The sequence below is a fragment of the Protopterus annectens genome, chromosome 1.part0, assembly GCF_019279795.1.
Source record: "Protopterus annectens isolate FY-2018-M chromosome 1.part0, PAN1.0, whole genome shotgun sequence".
In the NCBI taxonomy this organism is placed as follows: domain Eukaryota; kingdom Metazoa; phylum Chordata; order Ceratodontiformes; family Protopteridae; genus Protopterus; species Protopterus annectens.
In genome coordinates, this window is record NC_056725.1 from 1,269,562,626 (window position 1) to 1,269,583,076 (window position 20,451).

At 42.1% G+C, this 20,451-nt stretch overlaps 1 protein-coding gene across 3 annotated transcripts in view; it reads left to right on the top strand.

Annotated features, from left to right (window-relative positions):
- PGM3 (phosphoglucomutase 3) overlaps window positions 1-20,451 on the top strand; it is a 444,220-nt gene that overhangs the window by 242,373 nt on the left and 181,396 nt on the right. For all 3 annotated transcript variants that reach the window (XM_044066154.1, XM_044066153.1, XM_044066155.1), the window contains one exon: window positions 11,683-11,781. In XM_044066154.1, the coding sequence (XP_043922089.1) occupies window positions 11,683-11,781 (99 nt within the window). The remainder of the gene's footprint in view (window positions 1-11,682; window positions 11,782-20,451) is intronic.

A 20,451-nucleotide genomic window follows, 5' to 3' on the forward strand; every position in this document is an offset into this window, starting at 1 on the left:
TTTTCAGTTCCCTTCGCTGTAGTCCTAGACTTTTTGCAGATTTGTTCAACACATGTTCTAGTTATTCTACCATTAAGGTGCAATTGGCAGCCATATCTAATTTTCATGTTGGCAGGGATAATGTACCTTTGGCTGCCTTTAAAATCTCTAAAGCCTTTTTCAAAGTTAGATGTTCTTCATGTTTCACTGTTGCAGTCATCACATTTGGGTTATCCTGCCAGGGGTAGCCCTCAGTCGGCCCGAATACCAGAGGCTTAGTATTTCTGCGTCAGTTGCTGTCACTCCAGGACTGATGTCAGGTCATCAGTGGTATAAAATCAGGCAGCCAATGCCATTACCACAGTCTTTCTTGCCTAAGAGCCTGAAGCAGAAGCAGTTCGCACGAGTGCCGGCCCGCCGCTGCCTGAGTTTTCATTTCCAAATTGAATTTGAAGTCTTCTAAAGATAAGTACCCCATTGGGGATCCTTTTTTCTTGCTCTAACCAATGTCAGAAAAAAGTTAACAATTGTCTCACCGTGGAAAGCAAACACTACACCGAGACTTCCATTCTTACTGCGTCACCTGTTTAGGCCAAGACCACGATGTCCGCCGCTGTTGCTTTTGTGCTTTGTTCAACGCCAGAACTATACTTAGTTAGGCCCTTATTGTAGCTAGATATTTTTGCTGTCAGTCCTCGAATTCCGATATGGCTTTGGTAAGCCATCTGACTACCAATCTTCCAAAAAAACGTAAGGATAAAGACAGAGTCAGACCGCACAGGTCCAAAACTGCCAACGACGCTTCCGTTAAGCTAGTCGTCCATTCTCCGGTCCTCAGTGAGGTGCTTTCGCAGCCCCTGATGCCCACTTCTGTGGATTTGCAGGCCACTACTGAGACCCTTTCGGAGTCCGGTATGCCGCAAGACTCTTCTTCGACTAAGGATCCTGCGGATGTCTCTACCTTGGATGAGTCCAGAGCCGCTGAGCAGGCACCGGCTTGTGAGGAAGTACTTCACGTTACCAGTACTCGACATAGACTGACGACTTCTTTCTTGTCTTCAATTCTTTCTAAAACTACCAAGTTTCTAAGGCCCAGGGTACGAACCGCACCCAAAAAAACGATGACCCAAGCTCAAGCACCTGCTTCCTTGCCTCAGTCTCAAATACTTAAAATGGCGGAAAACCTAATTATGCTTATTAGGGGATAGCCAGGTTACCCCTTCCAAAAGAAAGAGACTTGTCCCCAGTAGTTTTATATGAACAGGACTCCGATGACTCTGATGCATCTGAATATGAAGATATGCAACCCCTCTCTGCTTAAGAGGATTCTGATGCAGAGGAATCCATTCCTTCTGCCTCTACCCCTGAGGATTTTTCATTTTGGGAAACCCTACATACTTTAAGGGAGCATTTCCAGTGGGAATGTCTGGACTACCTTCAGTAAAAAAGAGACGCAGGGAATTCTTAGATCTACCACAGCACAGACCTTTGGCCATTCCTCCTGTCCTGGATGTTGTGGATGATGTTTTTATGGAATCCAGTCTGACACCCTTCCTCCTGTTCCCGGGAAACCTGACAGGTATTACAGAGTCCCTGACTCTCACAAATTTCTTTTCAGCAATCCTACTGCTGACCCCAAGGTCATTTCTCAAAGACCTAAAGGAATCAAAGCAACTTCAGCTAAGAATCCCACCCCCTCAGATAGGTATTCCCAAGCATTAGATAGAGGGGGTAAAAAAGTATACACCTCTGCTACTCTTGCTATTAGAGCACTAAATTGTCAGTTCCACATGCTGAAATATCAGCAACATACCATGGAACTCCTCAAACAAAAAATAGCTTCCCGCTTGTGCAGAAAATGAAAGAATTACAAGAGTTAATTCATTCTGCAAGTCAAGTAACTAAGCACACCTTACAATGTGGTTTTGACGCCCAAGAAGCATCTTGCAGGGCAGCAGTCACTGGTTCTGTCCTTAGATGGCATGTTTAGCTAAAGGAACAGACCTTGCCATACCATGTCAAATCCAAATTATTGGATGCACCCTTGAACAAAGACAACTTATTTGGTACCAAGGCAAAAGAGGTTTTAAAAAAGATGGAAGAAAAAGCTAAATCTATGCAGACAGACTTCTTACAGGTCCAGCCACCGAGGTTCAGTATTCATTGCCTCTCCAAGCACTGGTCCTTTCCTGCCCCCTCCAGGCCAGCTCAGCCCAGACCCAGGGTAAGCAGACCCCCCAGACAACCGCCTCAGGGAATGCAGAGATATAAGCAATAGAGTTCCTCCTCTTCAAAAACAGGGAGTGCAAAGCCACCCCCTTATGTTAAGAATTCACAATGACTTTACACTTCCACCCCTTATCTCTGCCCACCTGCTTGTTCCCCTAGGAGGAAACCTCTCCTTCCATGCAAGCAACTGGGCCACCATTACCAACAACCGATGGGTCCTCAACATCGTGTCCCAGGGATACAAGTTTTACTTCCACACTCCGCCAACTCCAAAAGGGTTCACAGATCCTCCTCCAAACTAGTGGGCAGAGGTCAAAAAGCAAGTCCTTTCCCTGCCCTCCATGAGGGTAATACAGCATGTTCCTGCAGAACAGATAGACCAAGGTTTTTACTCCAGACTCTTCCTGGTAGTGAGAAAAGAGGGCACATGGCACCCCATCCTCTATCTATCCATTCTAAACACCTTTCTGGTGATACCAACATTCAAAATGCTTACCCTCCAGCAGTTTTTACCAATGCTTTCCAAGGATGCATGGTTAGCCACCCTAGACCTAAAAGAGGCCTACCTACACATCCCAGTCAGGGAATCATGCAGGAAATATCTACATTTCAGGGCAGGCTCTATGCACTTTCAGTTCTCTGCGTTTCCCTTTGGCTTATCCACTGCTCCCACAGTTTTCACAAAATATCTGGCTCCCGCCATTGCTTTTTGCAGACAAAGAAATATTCAAATTTACCCATACTTAGACGACTGCCTGATTCGGGCAGACAGTCAAGAAAAGCTGCTACAGCACCTGACTTTTAGAAAGGACCTACTGACCTCCCTGGGGTATACTATCAACTAAAATAAATCAAAACTAGTCTCCACACAAAAGATTGCATTCCTGGGAGCAAGCCTGGGCACAGCATCCCAGATGGTATTCCTTACTCCAGAAAAACAAGCTTACCTGACAGGCTACTTCTCTCAACTAGCCACCAGAACCCAGTTATCTGCAAGAAAAATCCTCCAAGCTGTAGGGTTCATGGCCTCCTGCATTCTACTCATTCCATATGCCAGACTGCATATGAGGAAACTACAAAGGTACCTAAAAGCCTTTGGTTTCAACACTCTCAAGACCTGGAAACTCTCATACCAATGATACCTTGTCTAAGGAAAGATTTTCTTTGGGTGGGCAGCAGCATGCAACCACAACAAAGGACTTCCCTTCTCACAACTTCACCCCGACCAGACCCTCACCACAGATGCATCACACTGTGCCTGGGGTGCACACCTGGATGGCAGGTGCATTCAGGGCTATTGGAGCCCAAATCACATACATCTGCACATCAACCAAAAAGAGATGCTAGGTGTTCAGCACGCCCTGACAGCTTTCAGACCCCTACTCTCCCCGGAGTCTTTACTGATCAAAACAGACAACACCACAGTGATATGGTATATCAACAAGCAAGGTGGGACTCACTCTTATCCTCTCTGCAGGCTCGCCATGACCCTTTGGCGCATGGCCTTAGCCATGCAGCTACACCTGCTAGCACAATTCCTGCCAGGTTCCCTAAACTCTCTGGCAGACAACTTAAGCAGAAACATGCTAGACCCACATGAGTGGCAGCTAGACCACAGAACTTTCACACTTGTAACCCAGAAATGGGGCACCCCGAAGGTGGACCTCTTTGCCTCCCACTCCAATCATCAGCTCAGCAAATTCTGCACCAGGAAACCTCACAGCAAGGCCTGGAAAATGGATGCTCTATCCTTCCAGTGAGTAAACCTCTCGGTTTATGCATTTCCCTATGTACCACTCATTTCAAGGGTACTGCTCAAAGTAAGGGAAGAAAAACTGAGGGCCATCCTGATTGCCCCAGATGGGCCATGCCAGCACTGGTACCCACTGCTGCGCAGCCTGTCACTCCTGTCACCATGGCACCTACCTCAGATTCCAATACTCCTGACCCAGAGGAATGGAGAATTCATGCATCCCCAATTGCAGACCCTCATCCTGGCAGCCTGGCTTATTCCCTGACCTCTCCTCAAGCTGCCACCTTAAGCAAACAAGTCCTAGATATGTTGTACATGAAGCCAGATGCCCAAGCACTAGAAAATCCTATGCTGACAAGTGGAAAAGGTTTTGCACCTGGATCCAGGCTAAGGGAGCTGGAACGGCACAGCCCTCCCTACCTCTCATCCTGGATCACCTAGCAGACCTACTACACAGGGGTCTGTCCTTCTCTTCTGTTAAAATTCATGCCTCTGCCATCTCGGCTCATTACAGCACAGAGCCACCTCTATTCTCACACCCTCTCAGCAAACAGTTCCTAAGAGGGGCTAACAACTTAAGGCCACCCAGAAGAGCTCCTACCCCAGCTTGGGACTTTAACTTTATGATGGAAAAGCTCACTCTATCCCCCTTTGAAACTGCAGCTTCAGCAGAGTTAAAATTCCTCTCTTGGAAGACAGCCTTGCTTCTGGCCATCACTTCAGCTAGAAGAGTATCAGAGCTACAAGCACACATGGCTGTAGAGCCCTTCATTGTTTTCCATGCTGACAGGGTCTCCCTCAGGACTAAACCCATCCTTCATCCCTAAAGTGGTGTCCAGTGTGGCTCTCAACCAATCCATTCATTTGCTCACATTTTTCCCTAACCCACAAAACAAGGGGGAAAGGATTCTGCACTCTCTAGATGTGCACAGACAGCTCAGATTCTATCTGGACAGGACTAAATCTTTTAGAAAAACTGATCAATTGCTAGTCAGCTTTGCAACAAGGGCAGAGGGCAAGGCCATATCCAAACAGTCTCCAAATGGATAGCACACTGCATCCATTTCTGCTATAAACAGCATGGGAAACTGCCCCCCAAAGGGTGTTAGGACACATTCCACCGGGGCAACCTCCACCTCTGCAGCTTTTCTCAGAGTTGTCCCCACCAGGGACATCCTGGAGGCTGCAACATGAACATCTGTTCATACCTTCACCAAGCATTACCACCTGCCTATCTTCTACAAATCCAGGGCAGACTTTGCCACAGCAGTCTTGCAGGGCATCCTAGCCCACCCCCAGTCTTCTTGACTGCCTACACCCTTTTCTTCAGCGTTGGGAATCAACCCAAATGTGATGACTGCAACAGTGAAACATGAAGAACATAGTACAGTTGTGTACACTTACCATAAATATAGATGTTCGAGTGTATTCACTGTTGCAGTCCTGGTTTCCCTCCCTCCATCCCACTTGTCTCTCTCTCTCTCTCTCTCTCTCTGTCTCTTTACAGGGAAATTTTGGTATTTACTTTCTACTGGTGGTGTTCTTCCACCATAACCTACCTCCCTATTTGGGGGCTCCTGACAGTTAGGGCAATATAAACTGTTGTAATGGCATCGGCTGCCTGATTTTATACCACTGATGACCTGACATCAGTCCTGGAGTGACAGCAACCGACGCAGAAATACTAAGCCTCTGGTATTCGGGCCAAATGACGGCTACCCCTGGCAGGATAACCCAAATGTGATGACTGCAACAGTGAATACACTCTAACGTCTACATTTATGGTAAGTGTACACAACTGTACTTTTTCTATTGTGCTCTCCTGTTAGGGACACTGTTCCTCCTTGGGATTTACCCTTTGTGCTGCAGGTCCTTGCAGGTTTTCCTTTTGAGCCTTCTGCTACCTTGGATTTGATGTTTTTTATCTTGGACGATATTGTCCCTGGTGTCTGTTACTTCTGTCAGGCATGTGTCCGAGTTACAGGCTCTTTCTGCTATTCCCCCACATCTGGTTTTCCATAATTCACAAAGATAGTTCTTTTCTTCCAAAAGTGGCCTCTGCAAATAACCTGAACTAGTCTGTTCACCTCCTGTATTTTTCCCAGTTTTTCCAACAAAGGCAAATACTTGTTACATAGTTTTGATATACATAGACAGCTGAGATTCCGTTTGGACAGAGCTCAGACTTTCAGGAAGTCTGATCAATTATTTGCTTCCTTTTCAAAGACTAGATTGGGTAAACCTGTTTCTAAAGTTATGCTATCCAAGTGTCTGTCAGACTGAATTTCCTTTGCCTGTACTTTGCAAGGTATGACCCTGCATTTCAAACCAAAAGGTCACCACCAGTTTTAGCTACTTTCATGGCTTTTTTTTCCCAATATGTCTTTAGATGATGTATGTGTGGCTGCTGCTTGGGTAGGTCCTCACACTTTTGTGTCTCACTACAAGCTGGACATTCAGCCTAGGTCCAGGGCTTCATTTGGTTTCACCGTGTTGCCCAATATCCTTCCTTAGAACCTGACAGTGATGTTATGTAGCTGGGGACTCTGGCCCGCAGGTTAAAGCAAGATGGAAACGATATGTGAAATGAAAGTTATGTACTTTACTATAATGATAGAGCCATGCTGTCTTTCTCCATCTGGTTCAACCTTCAGTTCCTCCTGCTAATGCCTGCATGATGAGTCCTTCATCATAGGATGATCATGTGTAAGAAGTTAGTTGTCCCTTTTTGTTGGTGTCTTTAATTCCCCTTAGATTAGGTTGGTACCTTACATAAGTTAAACAGAAAAGGACAGACTAAATCTAAGGTATTCTTGGGGAAATGAGTGATTGCGGGTAGGGGAGGTAAAGCCTGGTAAGCTGAAGTCTTCAAGAAACGGCCAGCCTCTGATCCAAGACAGATCCAATGACAAAATACAGGTTGAACCAGACAGAAAACAGCAACATGATCTATCATTATGGTAAGAACATAACTCGTTTTTCTTTTGAAGTTTCTAGGCTTTTGCATGAGGCTAAGAAGCTGATCACAAAGAGATCTTATTCTCCACATGAAAAATGTTGGTTTGTTGTCTGTTAAAGAGCTTGCCACCTTCTCTGAGATCTTTTCCTCTGGTTCTAGATTATTTTTGCATTTCTTTAAACTTGGGGCTTCCTTAATTCTTTGTTAAAATACATTGCTGTTTTCCATCTTCTCTCTTTCTGCTTGAGATTTGAACTTTGTTTTGCAAGCTTTCATAAAACCTCATTTGAATTTGAATTTTTTTGTTTCTTTAAAAATAAATGTTATTTCTTAATCAGCAAGTTCAAAGGTTACCTTAGCTTGATATGTTTCTGAATTGCAAGCTTTAATGTGCGTTAAATACACCATGGGTTCACCTCAGTGTGACTCCAAGTTAACAAAAAAAAAAAAAAACACCTCTGATTGTGCACATGTCTTAAAAGCTATTCCAAGTATTCAGCCCTCTTTGAAACTATTGGTGTGGATCTTTATATGATGCATCCTGCATCTGCAGTGCTACTAGGTAACTTCAGTACTGATGGAGAAACTTGGAGGGGGTATGATTGAAAAGAACAGTTTGTTTGATCAACATCTAGATAGTGAATTGTTATTGAACATATGTGGTGGTCTTGGGTTGTACACCAAGTTCATACACAAGGCTGTTAGTGTACTTGGGTAGCAGAGCACTTTAAGCCACATTTTGTTGGGTTGATGTAGTCGTCATCCGTCCTTCAGCCATATGTTGTGGGTATTCAAGTCAAGACAGGTGCTAAGCAGTCAACTAATCATAACTTCATAGTGAATTGGATTACATGGCCAAGAAAGAGGCTTGTCATAGCCAAGAAACTGAAACATTTAATGAGTGTGTCCAAGGAAAGTATAGTAGACACTTTTGTGCAGGCTGAGTTGAACTTCCACCTCTAGAAGATCTTGTGTCATGTATGATCTAGGATCCTATTCAAGACATCACCAATGGTAGTGGTATGGCCAAAAAGTGGTTTAGGTAACCTAGGACTTGCTGATGGGACAGCAACAGTGAGAGAAGCCATCAGTTTAAAGCATGAAGTCTTCCTGGTAATACTATAAGGAGATACCTTTGGTTTAACCTATAGGTAGTCACAGGCAACCAAGGTGACAGCTATATTTATATTCACCTCTTTGTAATAGCCACTTTCTGAGGATAAAACATAATTTTTATTACAATACTTAATTTGTATCTTGATTAACTTGCCTCCACAAAGTTTTGAACAAATAGCAAAAGACATGACAATAATAAATTAATTTGATTGCAGAAGCTATATGACTAGGGCACGAATGCCATAAGTAACTCATTATTCAAGCCCTTAGGCTGTAATGTTATCATAAGAAAAAGTAAACCAGGCTTCCCTCCTAATTAAAATGTCTGAAACATCCAACTTATTATGAACATTGTAATAAAAGATACATTTTTAATCTCATCAAGTGGCTGTTACAGTGTGAATATTGTCTTTAAAATCCTGGAATAAACGGTCTTTGAGTGATATGTGTGTGGATTGAGATAGCAGTTATGAGAGTCACTGAAACTAAGGTTCAGGTGTGGGAAGACTTTGAAACCCAGAATACAAGTTGGGTGGTCTCAAGTAAGTTCTGGAAAACCATCCAGTGACTCAGGAGACATGGAAGGGACATTATCTGGGTCATTTTCAGGGTGGAGAAATGCTGGCCTTGACTTGGGACATTGTTGGGAGGTGGAAGGAAAAGCTTTTATGTTATGGACATACTCTCCTTCGAAGAGGCAGGGACAGAAATAACTGGCGGGATTGGATCCACTTTTGTAGAGCATCTCTCTGCAGTGATTAAATTACTGCACAGTGACAAGGCTACAGGAATGGATTAGATTTAGATAGAAGTGTTGAAGGTGCTGGATATGGAAGTGCTAATGCAGCATTTCAGTATTGTATGGAAGATAGGAAAGTACCCTGGAGCTGCAAACTGGAAAGTGGTCCCAACGTCCACAGTTGGAGAGGAATTGGTCAAGGTCCAAAGAAATAACTCCAAGTTTGCAAATCACTTTATTGTTGAGCACTTTTGTCCATACAGGACTTCATCGGAACATAAAATAAAATCATTTGTACCAACTTTTTATACACATCTAGGCCTCCACAACAACCAGTATAAAAAACTCATTTAATTAACTTTCCACCAGTCCCATATGCTATTTTATTACCTGCTAATTTCTATAGCTTGTTACATAGTTTCTGTAGCATACTTTTTTAAAGATACCATGTCATTCAAACCTGAGAACCCTTGTGCATTTAGCCTAAGTTGCCATCGTAACTCCTTTTTTTCTATTATGTTGTTGTCCTGATAAGACTTATTTTAGATTGCTCACGAGGCATCCTGGGATATTATCAGGGCTCATTGAGGCAGTGTTCTTGGCTTTAGTGAGTACAGCCAGTGCATGCTCCCTAGTAACAGGGGGTATGTTTGAGGATATTTTTGGAGGAATGGTTAGGGGTTTGAGGAGAGTAAAGTTAGAACTGAATTTATCTGCTAATAGGTTTGCTGTATGTCTGGGCTCTGTGAATGTGGCACCATTAACCCTCAGTTCAGCACATTGCTGTGTGTTGTCCTTGTTGTTTCTGACATAGCTGTAGAAGGCCTTATGGTTAACTTTCACCCGGGAGTCTGCCTTAACCTCAAAGTTGCTTTTGCTTTACCTAATCGGCCCTCTTAGTTGCCTATATAGTTTGATGAGAGTATCTTTATGGGAATTACCCTTCCCAGTTTTTGCCATAATTTTGTTTCTTTTAATTTAGGATGCCATCAGGGTAGTTTGTTCCTAGAGCTAGTCCTACTCTTACTTCTTGTAAGTACAGCAGCTTCTGCAGCCATTGACTTGGTTGTACAGAGATTCTGAGAGCAATTCAGCATAGGCTGTTGTGTTCTCAAGGTTTGGAGGGACAATGAATTTTGACAAAAAAACATTACTTAATAAAAGGTAATTTGCTGTAGAATAGTTCCTAACTGTTGCTAGCTTTAATAGGATTATAGAGCTGATTTGGATTTCGAAGGAGGTAGATTTACTGTTTGACCTTACCAGGGAAGATGAGACATTTGTGGGGTGCAGTGTTCTCCCATATTTGTGAACATCAGGTTCAGTAATTTGAAGCCTCTAGTGGGCATATTCACTCTTTGATCCAGGGTGTTTGTATTTACAAAGTCCAAGAATCTATGTGCCTGTAGATTTTGAGGCCATGTAGGATTCCCTGTCTATAGAGGGGTAATTAAAAATGTTCCACGAGTAGGATATTAGTTTGGATGGTGTCTCCAGTAGGTCCAAGTATGCATTGTGAGCTTCTTCTGACATGCAGGGTGACCTATAACTTTCTAGGATATGGTGTGGGATTTTGCTTATGGTAATCTGCACATGGAGGAATTCCAGCATGTCATCCCGTTTGACCACCTTGGACTTATGCTTGTTACTGATGTATATTGAGCCACCTCCTCTTTTAGCACTTGTCTGTGCAGCTACTGTTCTAAAATGTGGAAGACACTGAACTCTTGCAATTCCTACGAACTCTACTGCTTTAAACCATTATGTCACTATACCTGAAATGGGCAACTTCTTTCTGTTCTGCCAGTAGCTGTAGCAGACTTGCAAGAATTAATTAATTGTTTTGAGAGGTATTTTAGGATGGTTCAGTGTGTGCTTGCTTCTTTCATTGTTGTTGAAACAAATCTAATTTTTATTGGAAATTTACAAAGCTCTGACTTTAAAAAAAAAAAAAAAGGCACTTTGTACGTTAGAATGCTTGGAATAAGCAAGCTGCTCACTGTAGTAAGTGGCCCCAGCAGATCATTGCAGCAGGAGACATTTATCACTGAGGGATACTTGCTAGTAGAGATGGGTGGCATTACCCATATGTTGTTAGCATAAAAAACAAACGGGAAGGAAATGCCAGAAAAACAAGAAGGAAGTTAGTTGTCTTCAGTTATGATGAGTACCTCACACCACCATAAATTCTCTGTTGATGGTTGAGAATAAGCATCCTGTGGAACATTGTGTGTGTCAATATATAGATCTCTCTTGATACTGATTTTTTTTTTTTTTTTTTTTTTTTTTTTTTTAGCAAAGTTAATGTGTGATATTAGAAAGGACTAGATTAAAAATGGTGACACAGCTGAATCTGCAGTATGTTTATAGTACAATTCAAGAGGGATTAATAAAATGGATAGAAAACTAACCAAATGCATTAAGTTCATGCTTAAGTTAGCTACTGGATGTCTATGTGATTAATATTCAGTGGAATGTCTTTTGCTTTTGCTTCTGTTAGATGTCCATGTTGTTTACATACATATGCGCGAGCACACACACACACACACACACACACACACACACACACACACACACACACACACACACACACACACACACACACACACACAGACAAAGCTAACACACTGTGTATGTGTTGAGAAGGCAGAAAGATGAAGTGTCAGCTGGAACAGTAGCCAGACTGAGCCTTTTTACTTCCAGCCATAAAATAGATAAAACTTTGGAAAAAAGTGTGTCTGTGTGTGTGTATGTGTTCATGTGTACTTTTGGGGGGAACGATGCTAGCACTGTTACCTAGCAGTGTTCTTACTTTGGTATAATTTACTTACACTGGTTGTTTAATTTGTAAGTTTTCAAGCAATGTTATATCATTTTAGCAGTTATTTTTCGTAATTTATTTTCTAGGTTCCTGTGCACTGTGTCAAAACAGGAGTGAAACACTTGCACCACAAAGCACTGGAGTCTGACATTGGTGTTTACTTTGAGGCTAATGGTCACGGAACAGTAAGTAAAAAAAATTCTTGTACAGTTACACAGCACTACAGCTGTTAACTGAGACTATTTCAAGTAGGAAGATATGGTGAGGTTTCATTATTCAACCTTACCATTTATGTTTTTTTTTTTAAACTGGACTAGAATCATGTGGTTTGATTAATCAAGTTTGAACACTATCCCTGACCTATGAACCCACGTTAGTTAAGTTTTGTGTAAAATTCATTTATGCCATAACACAGGTTGTGATAGCAGATGTGGGCTTGACAGCCTACATCTCCATATACTGTATGTGTAGTGACAGTTGAGATCTTGGTTTGTGATCATCGTCATCATCAAGCCCCTCTTTCCCATTTTCTACATGAGGTCAGGGTGTTGTGTTAAATCTCTCGATTCAGTGCTAAACTCTTGCCTTCTTTGACACTCATGCCTGACTATCGCAGATCTTCTCTCATGCAATCCATTCACCTCTTTGCTGATTGCCCTCATTTCCTCTTACCTTCTTCTTGTCTGTCCCAAATCTTCTTCACCAGATTGTCTTCTGCTTTTCTGTACATGTGCCCAAACCACTGTAATCTGTTCTCTTTTCCTTTTCTGCGATTAGTGCTACTTTGGCTTCTGCTCTTATGTTCTCATTTCTTCATTTGTCCCACAGTGTGAATCCTACCACTTATCTCAGGCACTTCATTTCCATCACTTCTAGCTTCCTCATCTGCTCTGCCTTTACTGCCCAGGTTTCTGACCATGTAGTAGTACTGGTCTGACCACTGTTTTGTAAACCTTACTTTTTAACTTCTTTGGCATTCTTCTGTCATACACTAAACCTGACACTCTCTGCCAGTTATCTGAGCCCCACTAATTCCAGATGTGACCTCTTCATTCAGACTTACCTTTTCCTTAACCACCCCATCTGGATACTTAAAGCTGTTAACTTGTTCCACTATCTTCCCTTTCAAATCAATTGTCAGTTTCTTCTGATTGTGTGTGTGTGTGTGTGTGTGTGTGTGTGTGTGTGTGTGTGTGTGTGTGTGTGTGTGTGTGTGTGTGTGTGTGTGTGTGTGTGTGTGTGTGTGTGTGTGTGTGTGTGTGTGTCTGTGTTAAGATGCGTCACTTGGAGCTTATTTTAACCTGTGACCTGTATGGAAAGTGAGACTTGTACAGAAGTTAAAAACTGTTAACATTTCTTCTTCTATTAGCATGTCTTCCTCACCTTCTATCTGAAACTAACTGCTGCCAACAACACCTTGATGCTTCTGACAATTCCTTCTATACACTGAACTTGACTCTTGAATTGCAACTTCTTCATCTAATGTTATCACCAGTTTGTACAAACATATATTCACTTTGAGCAATGTATTGCAGTAACCAGTACATACAAACAAAGGGTGCAGTAGAGCAGATGGCAGCATGTGAGAGGGTGGTATTAGATGCATGTATGTATGTTCACTTGTTGTATCCCTCCACCATCCTTGAGATGCAAAGGTTTTGTTATGCACATGACCTCTGGCTTTATGCTTGTCATCACCTGTATAGATCTGTGCTGATATAAATTGTATTAAGTTTAAATTTAGACTGGCATAGTTGTTAGATCAATGTTTTTCATTTTACAGTAGTTATTAGACATTAGATGGAGTTTTACAGTGTTGAGTTGCCAGCCCGGCGCCCAACCTTTCACAGAAGGCACACACACGCACACACTCATGCCTATGGCCAATTTAGTGTGTCTAATCCACCTACAGCATGTCTTTGGGATGTGGGAGGAAACCGGAGCACCCGGAGGAAACCCACGCAATCATGAGCGGACAGTGATCCGCTGTGGCGACCCCTAACCGGGAAAAGCTGAAAGAAGAAGAAGATTAGACATTAGATGCATACATGTTAGGAAAGCAGAAACAAAGAATTTTTCACTGAATGTTGACCTTGCTGGCTAGGAAATGGTGTTTCATTTATGCATACATTTTAGAAAACCGAAACAAAGAATCTTCCACTGAATGTTGACCTTGCTGAAATAACAGTTTGTCAAGGGAAGATTGCAAACAGTTCTTATGTTCCTTTCTCAAGGAAAGAATCAAGAGGCAAGTTAAGCTAAAAAACAAGACGTAGCCTGAGGATCAAGGCTAGGGGGTGGATATAGTCAATAAAGGAAAATTACTAAGAAAAAGAATATAGTAATATGCTGTGTTCAGGATAGCAGGCAGTTAAGGTTAGTAAGTTCATTCGACCTGTTACTTCAGAGAAGATGTCTAGAGCATGAGTACAGAAAATGGGTCATCTAGAGACTATGTCAGTTTACATTGATCAGGACAATCAGAGTGATGTACAACAACTTGAATTGTTTATCGGAACTGTTAATGGAGACAGTATTTTGTATATTGTGAACATCTAATAAAACCTTATTAAATGAACTACAGTGTTTGGAGAATTTATGCTGAACAGTACACAAGACTTGGTTCATAAGGGAGAGACTGACACCTATTGAAGCACAAGCTTGGGTGATTAAGACTTTCTTTTCTCAGTCTCATGGCATACAGTGTTTCCAGCTAACTACGGTAAAGTACATTCATATCTAATCTTACAGTTGTATATAGGCATAGAGACAGAGCCTGTGTAGGTAACTCAATGTGGGTTATCTAAGCTACAATCAAGGCTTTAGCTTTCTGTGTCAAAGGCTGAGCAACACTCATCTGACTTTGGGAAAGAGCTTTTTGGATCCTTTTAACTATTGGTTTGAATGCATTAAGGAGGTCTGTGTCCCATCTGAGGTAAGGAGGATATTTCTGGAAAATGTACAGACCTGGCCAATTCTGTCTGCAAATGCTATCTAATCAGTTTGAACATTTATTATCTCCAAAGTATTTGTTGGCTTTGTCCTTGAGGTTCCAAATGTCCCTATAGTATTATGTATTCATTTTATAGCTCAAGACTTCCATGGAACCAGAGTATCTCCTAATTTAACAGATGAGATCTACCAAAGATGTGTTCTATGCAAAAAAAAAAAATGAGTAGCTTAATTCTGGGTTCATTGCAGGGCTTAAAGTATGAGCATTTCCCAATGTCAGATCGAATTATTCATTGTGGGTGCATATAGCGTTTTTTCATTTTCTTTTTTCTAAGTCAGAAATGGTGTTTTATGTAGTATAGTATTCCAAAGGAATTTTTAATTCATGCTTGGGAGGTTTGTGAGTGCATGCATAATACCTTCTATCTTTTAGTTATTGCACAGGAAATTGGAATATATGTCCATTTTAGATTCAAGAGCGTCAGCCATACTGTGTTGCATAGTAATTGCAACTTAGCTTTGCTAAATTTGTGAAACAGATAACAAATAAGCATTGTAGCTTTTGGAAGTAGCTTATAAGAAAGCTTTTGCCATCTCTCGTGATGTAGGGGGATAATTCCCTGAATATGGGCAGGTGAACTGGGAATGATTAATGACTGGTGTATGACAGAGCTGGTAGGGAGGCTGGGTATGCCCAGTTGGGGGTGCATGCTGATGTGGGTGTATCCCTCATTGAGTCCTGGTGAAGGCCAGGGCTGGGCAAATGGGAAAGATGAGGAGGTGTGGCTGTTCTAAGGCCTAAGCTAGACACATCCTTACAAGCCATGCTTCAGTGCCTGCTCAGCCTGAAGTATGATGTCAACATTCTGGGGATAGAGCTTTTGAATAAGCCCTGGGGCATCAATCAGCATTTATGATGCCATTTCTGATTCCTCTTTTTGTCTCCTTCCCAGTCTACTGTGGTAGACTCAGCTTGGTGTGTGTGTGTGTGGGGGGGTACTACCATTGGCAAGCAAGGACTTCCCAGACCCTTTCCTTCTCATCAGGTGATAGCTGGAGAAGGTTGGAGCCATGGGAAACAGCAAAGAAGTTGATGGACAAGCTGAAAGGTGTGAGGGAACCCCCCAAAATGCAATTTTACAAGGAAGCTTTTGACAGTTTATGAAAAGTATAGTTATAGTAAGCAGAGGAGTAGCTATTTTTGGGTTAAGGGGGATGCCACTCTGGGTGTAAGATATCAGGAGGAATGATCTTCATTATCATATTCAGTTGACTGAATGCTGGCAATGCATTTGCGAAAGCACTTTAGTGCTCCATGTGTCATTTAATTCACTATTGGCAATCAGAAGACCTTTGTTAACTGGGTTGATCCCATTAGGCTAGTGGCCTCTTTTCAGGGGAGATCCAAGGTGGTGTTTATACCACTAGGGGAAATTTGACCATGTCACTGAGGAGCTTTCCCTGCCCTTTTCAGTAGGTGCCATGGGATCTTTTACATCCACCTGAGCTACCCTCACTCAGAAGTGCAGCAGCCCCCTTATGCTGCACTGCAGTGTCGGCCATCCATCTACCTGCTGAGAGAATAGAACCAACAGCCTTCTGTACCAAAGGCAAGTGTGTTACCCATTTTACCACTGACACTGCTAAATGTTAGTTGGAAATGAAAGCAAGTAATGGATTTTCAGTCCGGACTGAAGTACTCAGTACTCCCTCTTAGCTGTATACTGTAGCAAACCATTTTTTACACTTTTACACTTGTAGCAAGCAATTTGCCTCAATTTAAATTTTTTTTTTTTTTACCTCAACCTAAAGTTGAGGAAGGCACTAAACCAGGGAATGCTCCTGGGTGCCAGAAGGGCTAGCTACAACTCTGCCAGTAAGATGATAATATTTATGCATACAAGTTTGGGTGCAAGAATAAGTTAGGGATTTCCACCTCTATATCTCTATTTTAGTATGCTTAATCAATGGGTAGAAATTCTTGGAAATGCACTAGTCATTACTCGTGGTAAAAGTTGCTTCATTTATTTTTTTGGCAGGAGTGTTTTTAATTGAAGTGACCCAGTGACCAGCACGAAAGCTTTGAAAATATTTGGTGCCTAAATATTTGCTGTGTATAGGATAGATAGTAACCTTTGTGCTTCTGATCAGTTGGATCACCAGCAGTAAGGAAGGTTGGCATGATGGCTAAGGTGTTGACCTTGCAGACACAAGTTGCAGGCTTTGATTCTCATATGGGGGATAATTGGCTAGGCTTAAAATGGTGATATCCAATATTAATGCGACATTCCTTGCATTGTTGCAAGTACTTATGCAGTAGTAAAAGAACTGATAGATTTTGATCCAAGTAATGCTGGTATTCTCTCAGCTGGTCACAAGACTGAATTTGTTGAATTAAGCTCTCTGTCAGCATTGATTGCAAAGCAGCCATGATATTTTAAGAATGAGAGATACAAGAATATATACATTCTCTGTTTACCTGATTTGAAATTAATAAAACTGGGTTTAGTCTGATGAATTTTAGTAGGAAATAGAATCATGTGTATGCATTTCTAGAATAGTGGTTGAAGATGTTCCATCCACTGAGATAAGAGCATGGGATACTGTTTGGACCAAGAGCTTTGATGTTTTTCAAAAAAAAAAAAAACAGTTCTCATGGGAGAAATTAGGTTGTCCAGGGATGTGTCACCTTGTATTTTGGGGCCAGTAAATAGCTTTGCTTAGTAGGTGAAATGATGGCTGTTGACCATCTGGTTCCTATTTCATCAATCTGTTCAATCTGAATGTTGAGAGACTGAAGCTGTTTTTTTGATGTAGTCCAGCCATTTGCCAGTGCTCTCATCTTTGAGCTTCTGAACTTTGTTCTCCCATAATGCTGTGCACCCCTCCTAGCCTCAAGTCTCGTTTGACACCATTACAAATGGTCAATCCACTAAGAGCCAGCTAAGTGCTTTCAACTTTATATTAGTCCTTTCTTCTACACCGAAACATTTTGGTAGATTTCTGTCATAGGATAAACTTATCTATAGCTTTTGCTTTCCTCAATTCTCAGGCGGGTTGCCTGCAATCCTCCTCTCAGCTTAAAAAAAGTATAATTTTCCTTGTTTGTACTCTTAGGATTTTTATAGGTTATTAGCGTTGTTGTGGTTGGCACTTTCTAGTTATGGATAAACGTTTTTTTAAAAAATGCACTAAATGCGGCATGCAATCCCTGCATGACTATTGTGTGATTTGTTTGCCCAGACCTTTTCAGTATAGAATGTTCTGTTTGTCAGGGAGTTTGGTCCAGAGCCATTGCAGATAAAGAGCAATAAGCTTATAATCAAAGGTCTTTTACATGCAGATGCTCAATCATTTTAGAAGGGTGATGCAAAGAAGGGCAAGATTAAAGACCAGGAGAAACAAAGACAATGATAAGGATAGTAGAAAAAGGAAAACAGGGAATCCTTGACCTTCTCTGGATTGAAAGATTTCTCATTTACAGGAAGAGGACTCCTCACCAGGAACCACTTTGACTGCTGTAATCAAGTCTCCCTAAGAGAACATTTCCATTTGAGACAAGTCTTATACTACAGTTCCAAGTAGACAGTCATGGGAAAGGGAGGTACCCAGATTCATTCTTTCGAAGCCTCCTTCAGCTGCACTGATAAGACCCTGTAGTCATTCAAAAGTACTACAGAAGCAGATCAAGACACCAAGATGGGGGCTTTTCTTTAGACCCAGATAGAGTTGGGCATTATCCCATCCTCTTCTGCATTTATACTGGATTAGGTTGACCTCCTTTACATCCTCTAGCTCTTTCCCTGATGCCTGTTCTCTGTGCTAGTGGTTTCATAGTGACCTGCCTCTCAGACCCTGTAACCTCAATACCAATAACTTTGCTGATTGGCTTTCAAAGTTGTGGAAAAGATGATAGCTTCTCTGTTGAGATGTTCTACAGAGCTTCTTTCAGTACTGGCTCCACCTTCAGATGTCCACCTTTCTGGTTCTAAGCCTTCATATTCCCATATGCAGAACATCAGTTCTGAAAGAAACGGCTACAGTGCTAATGTACTCTTCCAGGGATTAGGGTCAGTTATAATTTGAGATCCTGAGGAAGACATTATGTAAAAGTTCACACATGGAGTTCCCAGTGGAGTCCCCTGCCTCAGACACTGACATGGACGATCAAGAGTGTTCCCCACAGTTCCCTCCTGAAGATACCTCATTTAGCAAAGTCTATGAGCTAATGAGGCAGAGACTGTTCTGGCTTGATGGACCACCCTCTCAGGGCAAGCAAGTGATACTTGAAGGAAATGATTCTGCTCCCTCTACCTCGAGTGGTCCTGTCTGGACAGTCTTATAGACTTGGTATGCAGGAGAGCATGGCAGGAACCTAACACTACAGAAGCCATACCCAAAAGCCTGAAAACATTTTACGTCCACCTAAGGATAGGCAGTTCTGGTCAAAAGGCCCTCTGGTGGACTTTATGTTTATTGTAGCAGCCACCAAGACGGAGCTTACAGACATGTCTTCAGCTGTCTGTCCTAACAGAGAATCTTAAGATGATAGAATGATGAAGCCAGGCAACCTTTCAGGCAACTTTGCTGTGAGGGTTTTGAACTACCTGATGCATATGAATTGCTTCCAGAGAGATGTAGCTCATGAGTCTGTGGATGCTGTGCGAAAGTTTCCTCAACAAAATTCTTAGACGCAACTAGCTAGAACCTTGGTAATGATGTTAAAATCACAAACATGTCTGCCTGCTTCACAATCCTGCTGCTGATGGAGACAGTGGAGAAACAGGTACTAGACTCCTTATGCATCACCACATGTAGCTCTGTTTGTGTGATATCTCTGACAATTGTGTGTCCTTCATCACTACTCCCTTCGATGGCACCTCATTGTTTGGCCCTATGGTGAAAGAGAAGTTGTTATGGTGTGAACAAGAAGGTAAGACACTCTGCCATGGAAGTTAAATTTGAGAACCCTTAATGACCTTTAAACAGGAATCTGAAGGGCTCCAAGTCGCTGTGATTAGGAATTCCCAAAGTTAAGCCTTTGATTTTACCCAGCCACAACAGAGGCAGTCCCATTAATGGTTTTTGCAGTTCCTTCTCCAAAAAGTAAAACCTGTGGCCCTGAAGGCATGCCTAATTAGCCACCTCTAGAGGCAGTCAGGAGTATTATTTATTTATTTATTATTTATTTTATTTTATTTCTCTCCTCTTACATGTGTGGCTGACCATCACACAAGACAAATGGGTAAGATATAATATCCAGAGGCTATGTTATTCCCTTTTCTGTTCCCCCACCCCTCAAAGCTTACTGCTTCCAGATATTCCATCCTGCCCACATGATATGGCCAAAAAGGAAATTGCTCTCCTTCAAAAGAGCCGTCCAGGAGGTACCACCAGACCGGAGAGGGTCAGGAAGTTATTCCAGGATCCTTTTAGTCCCCCCAGAAAACAAGGACCTCAAGCCAGTCTTAGACTTAAGTGGTCTAAACTTTGTCAAAAAGGCCTCATTCAGAATGATTACAGTGCAAGGGATCCTGCCATAGATGAGAGGATGATAGGATGTGCTCAGCAGAGCTGCAGGATGCTTATTTCCACATAAAAGTAGAAGAAGAATCCAAGAGCTACCCATGCTTCCAGGTGAGAGACCGTAACTATCAATTCAGAGCCAGAACTTTGGTCTCACCACAGCCCACCCCAGTTGTTTACCAAGTGTATGGCAGTAGTTGCAGCCTGTTTGTATCTCAAATGGATATGCATTTTTCCCTAGCTGGTTGAGTAGTTCTTCATTGCAATAAGCTTGAGTTCTTATGTTCAGCCAGAGACTACTATTCACAGCTCTATCTGTCCTTGGGTTTATGTGTTATTCTCAAAAAAAATCATGACAATAGCCTAAGCAGCACATA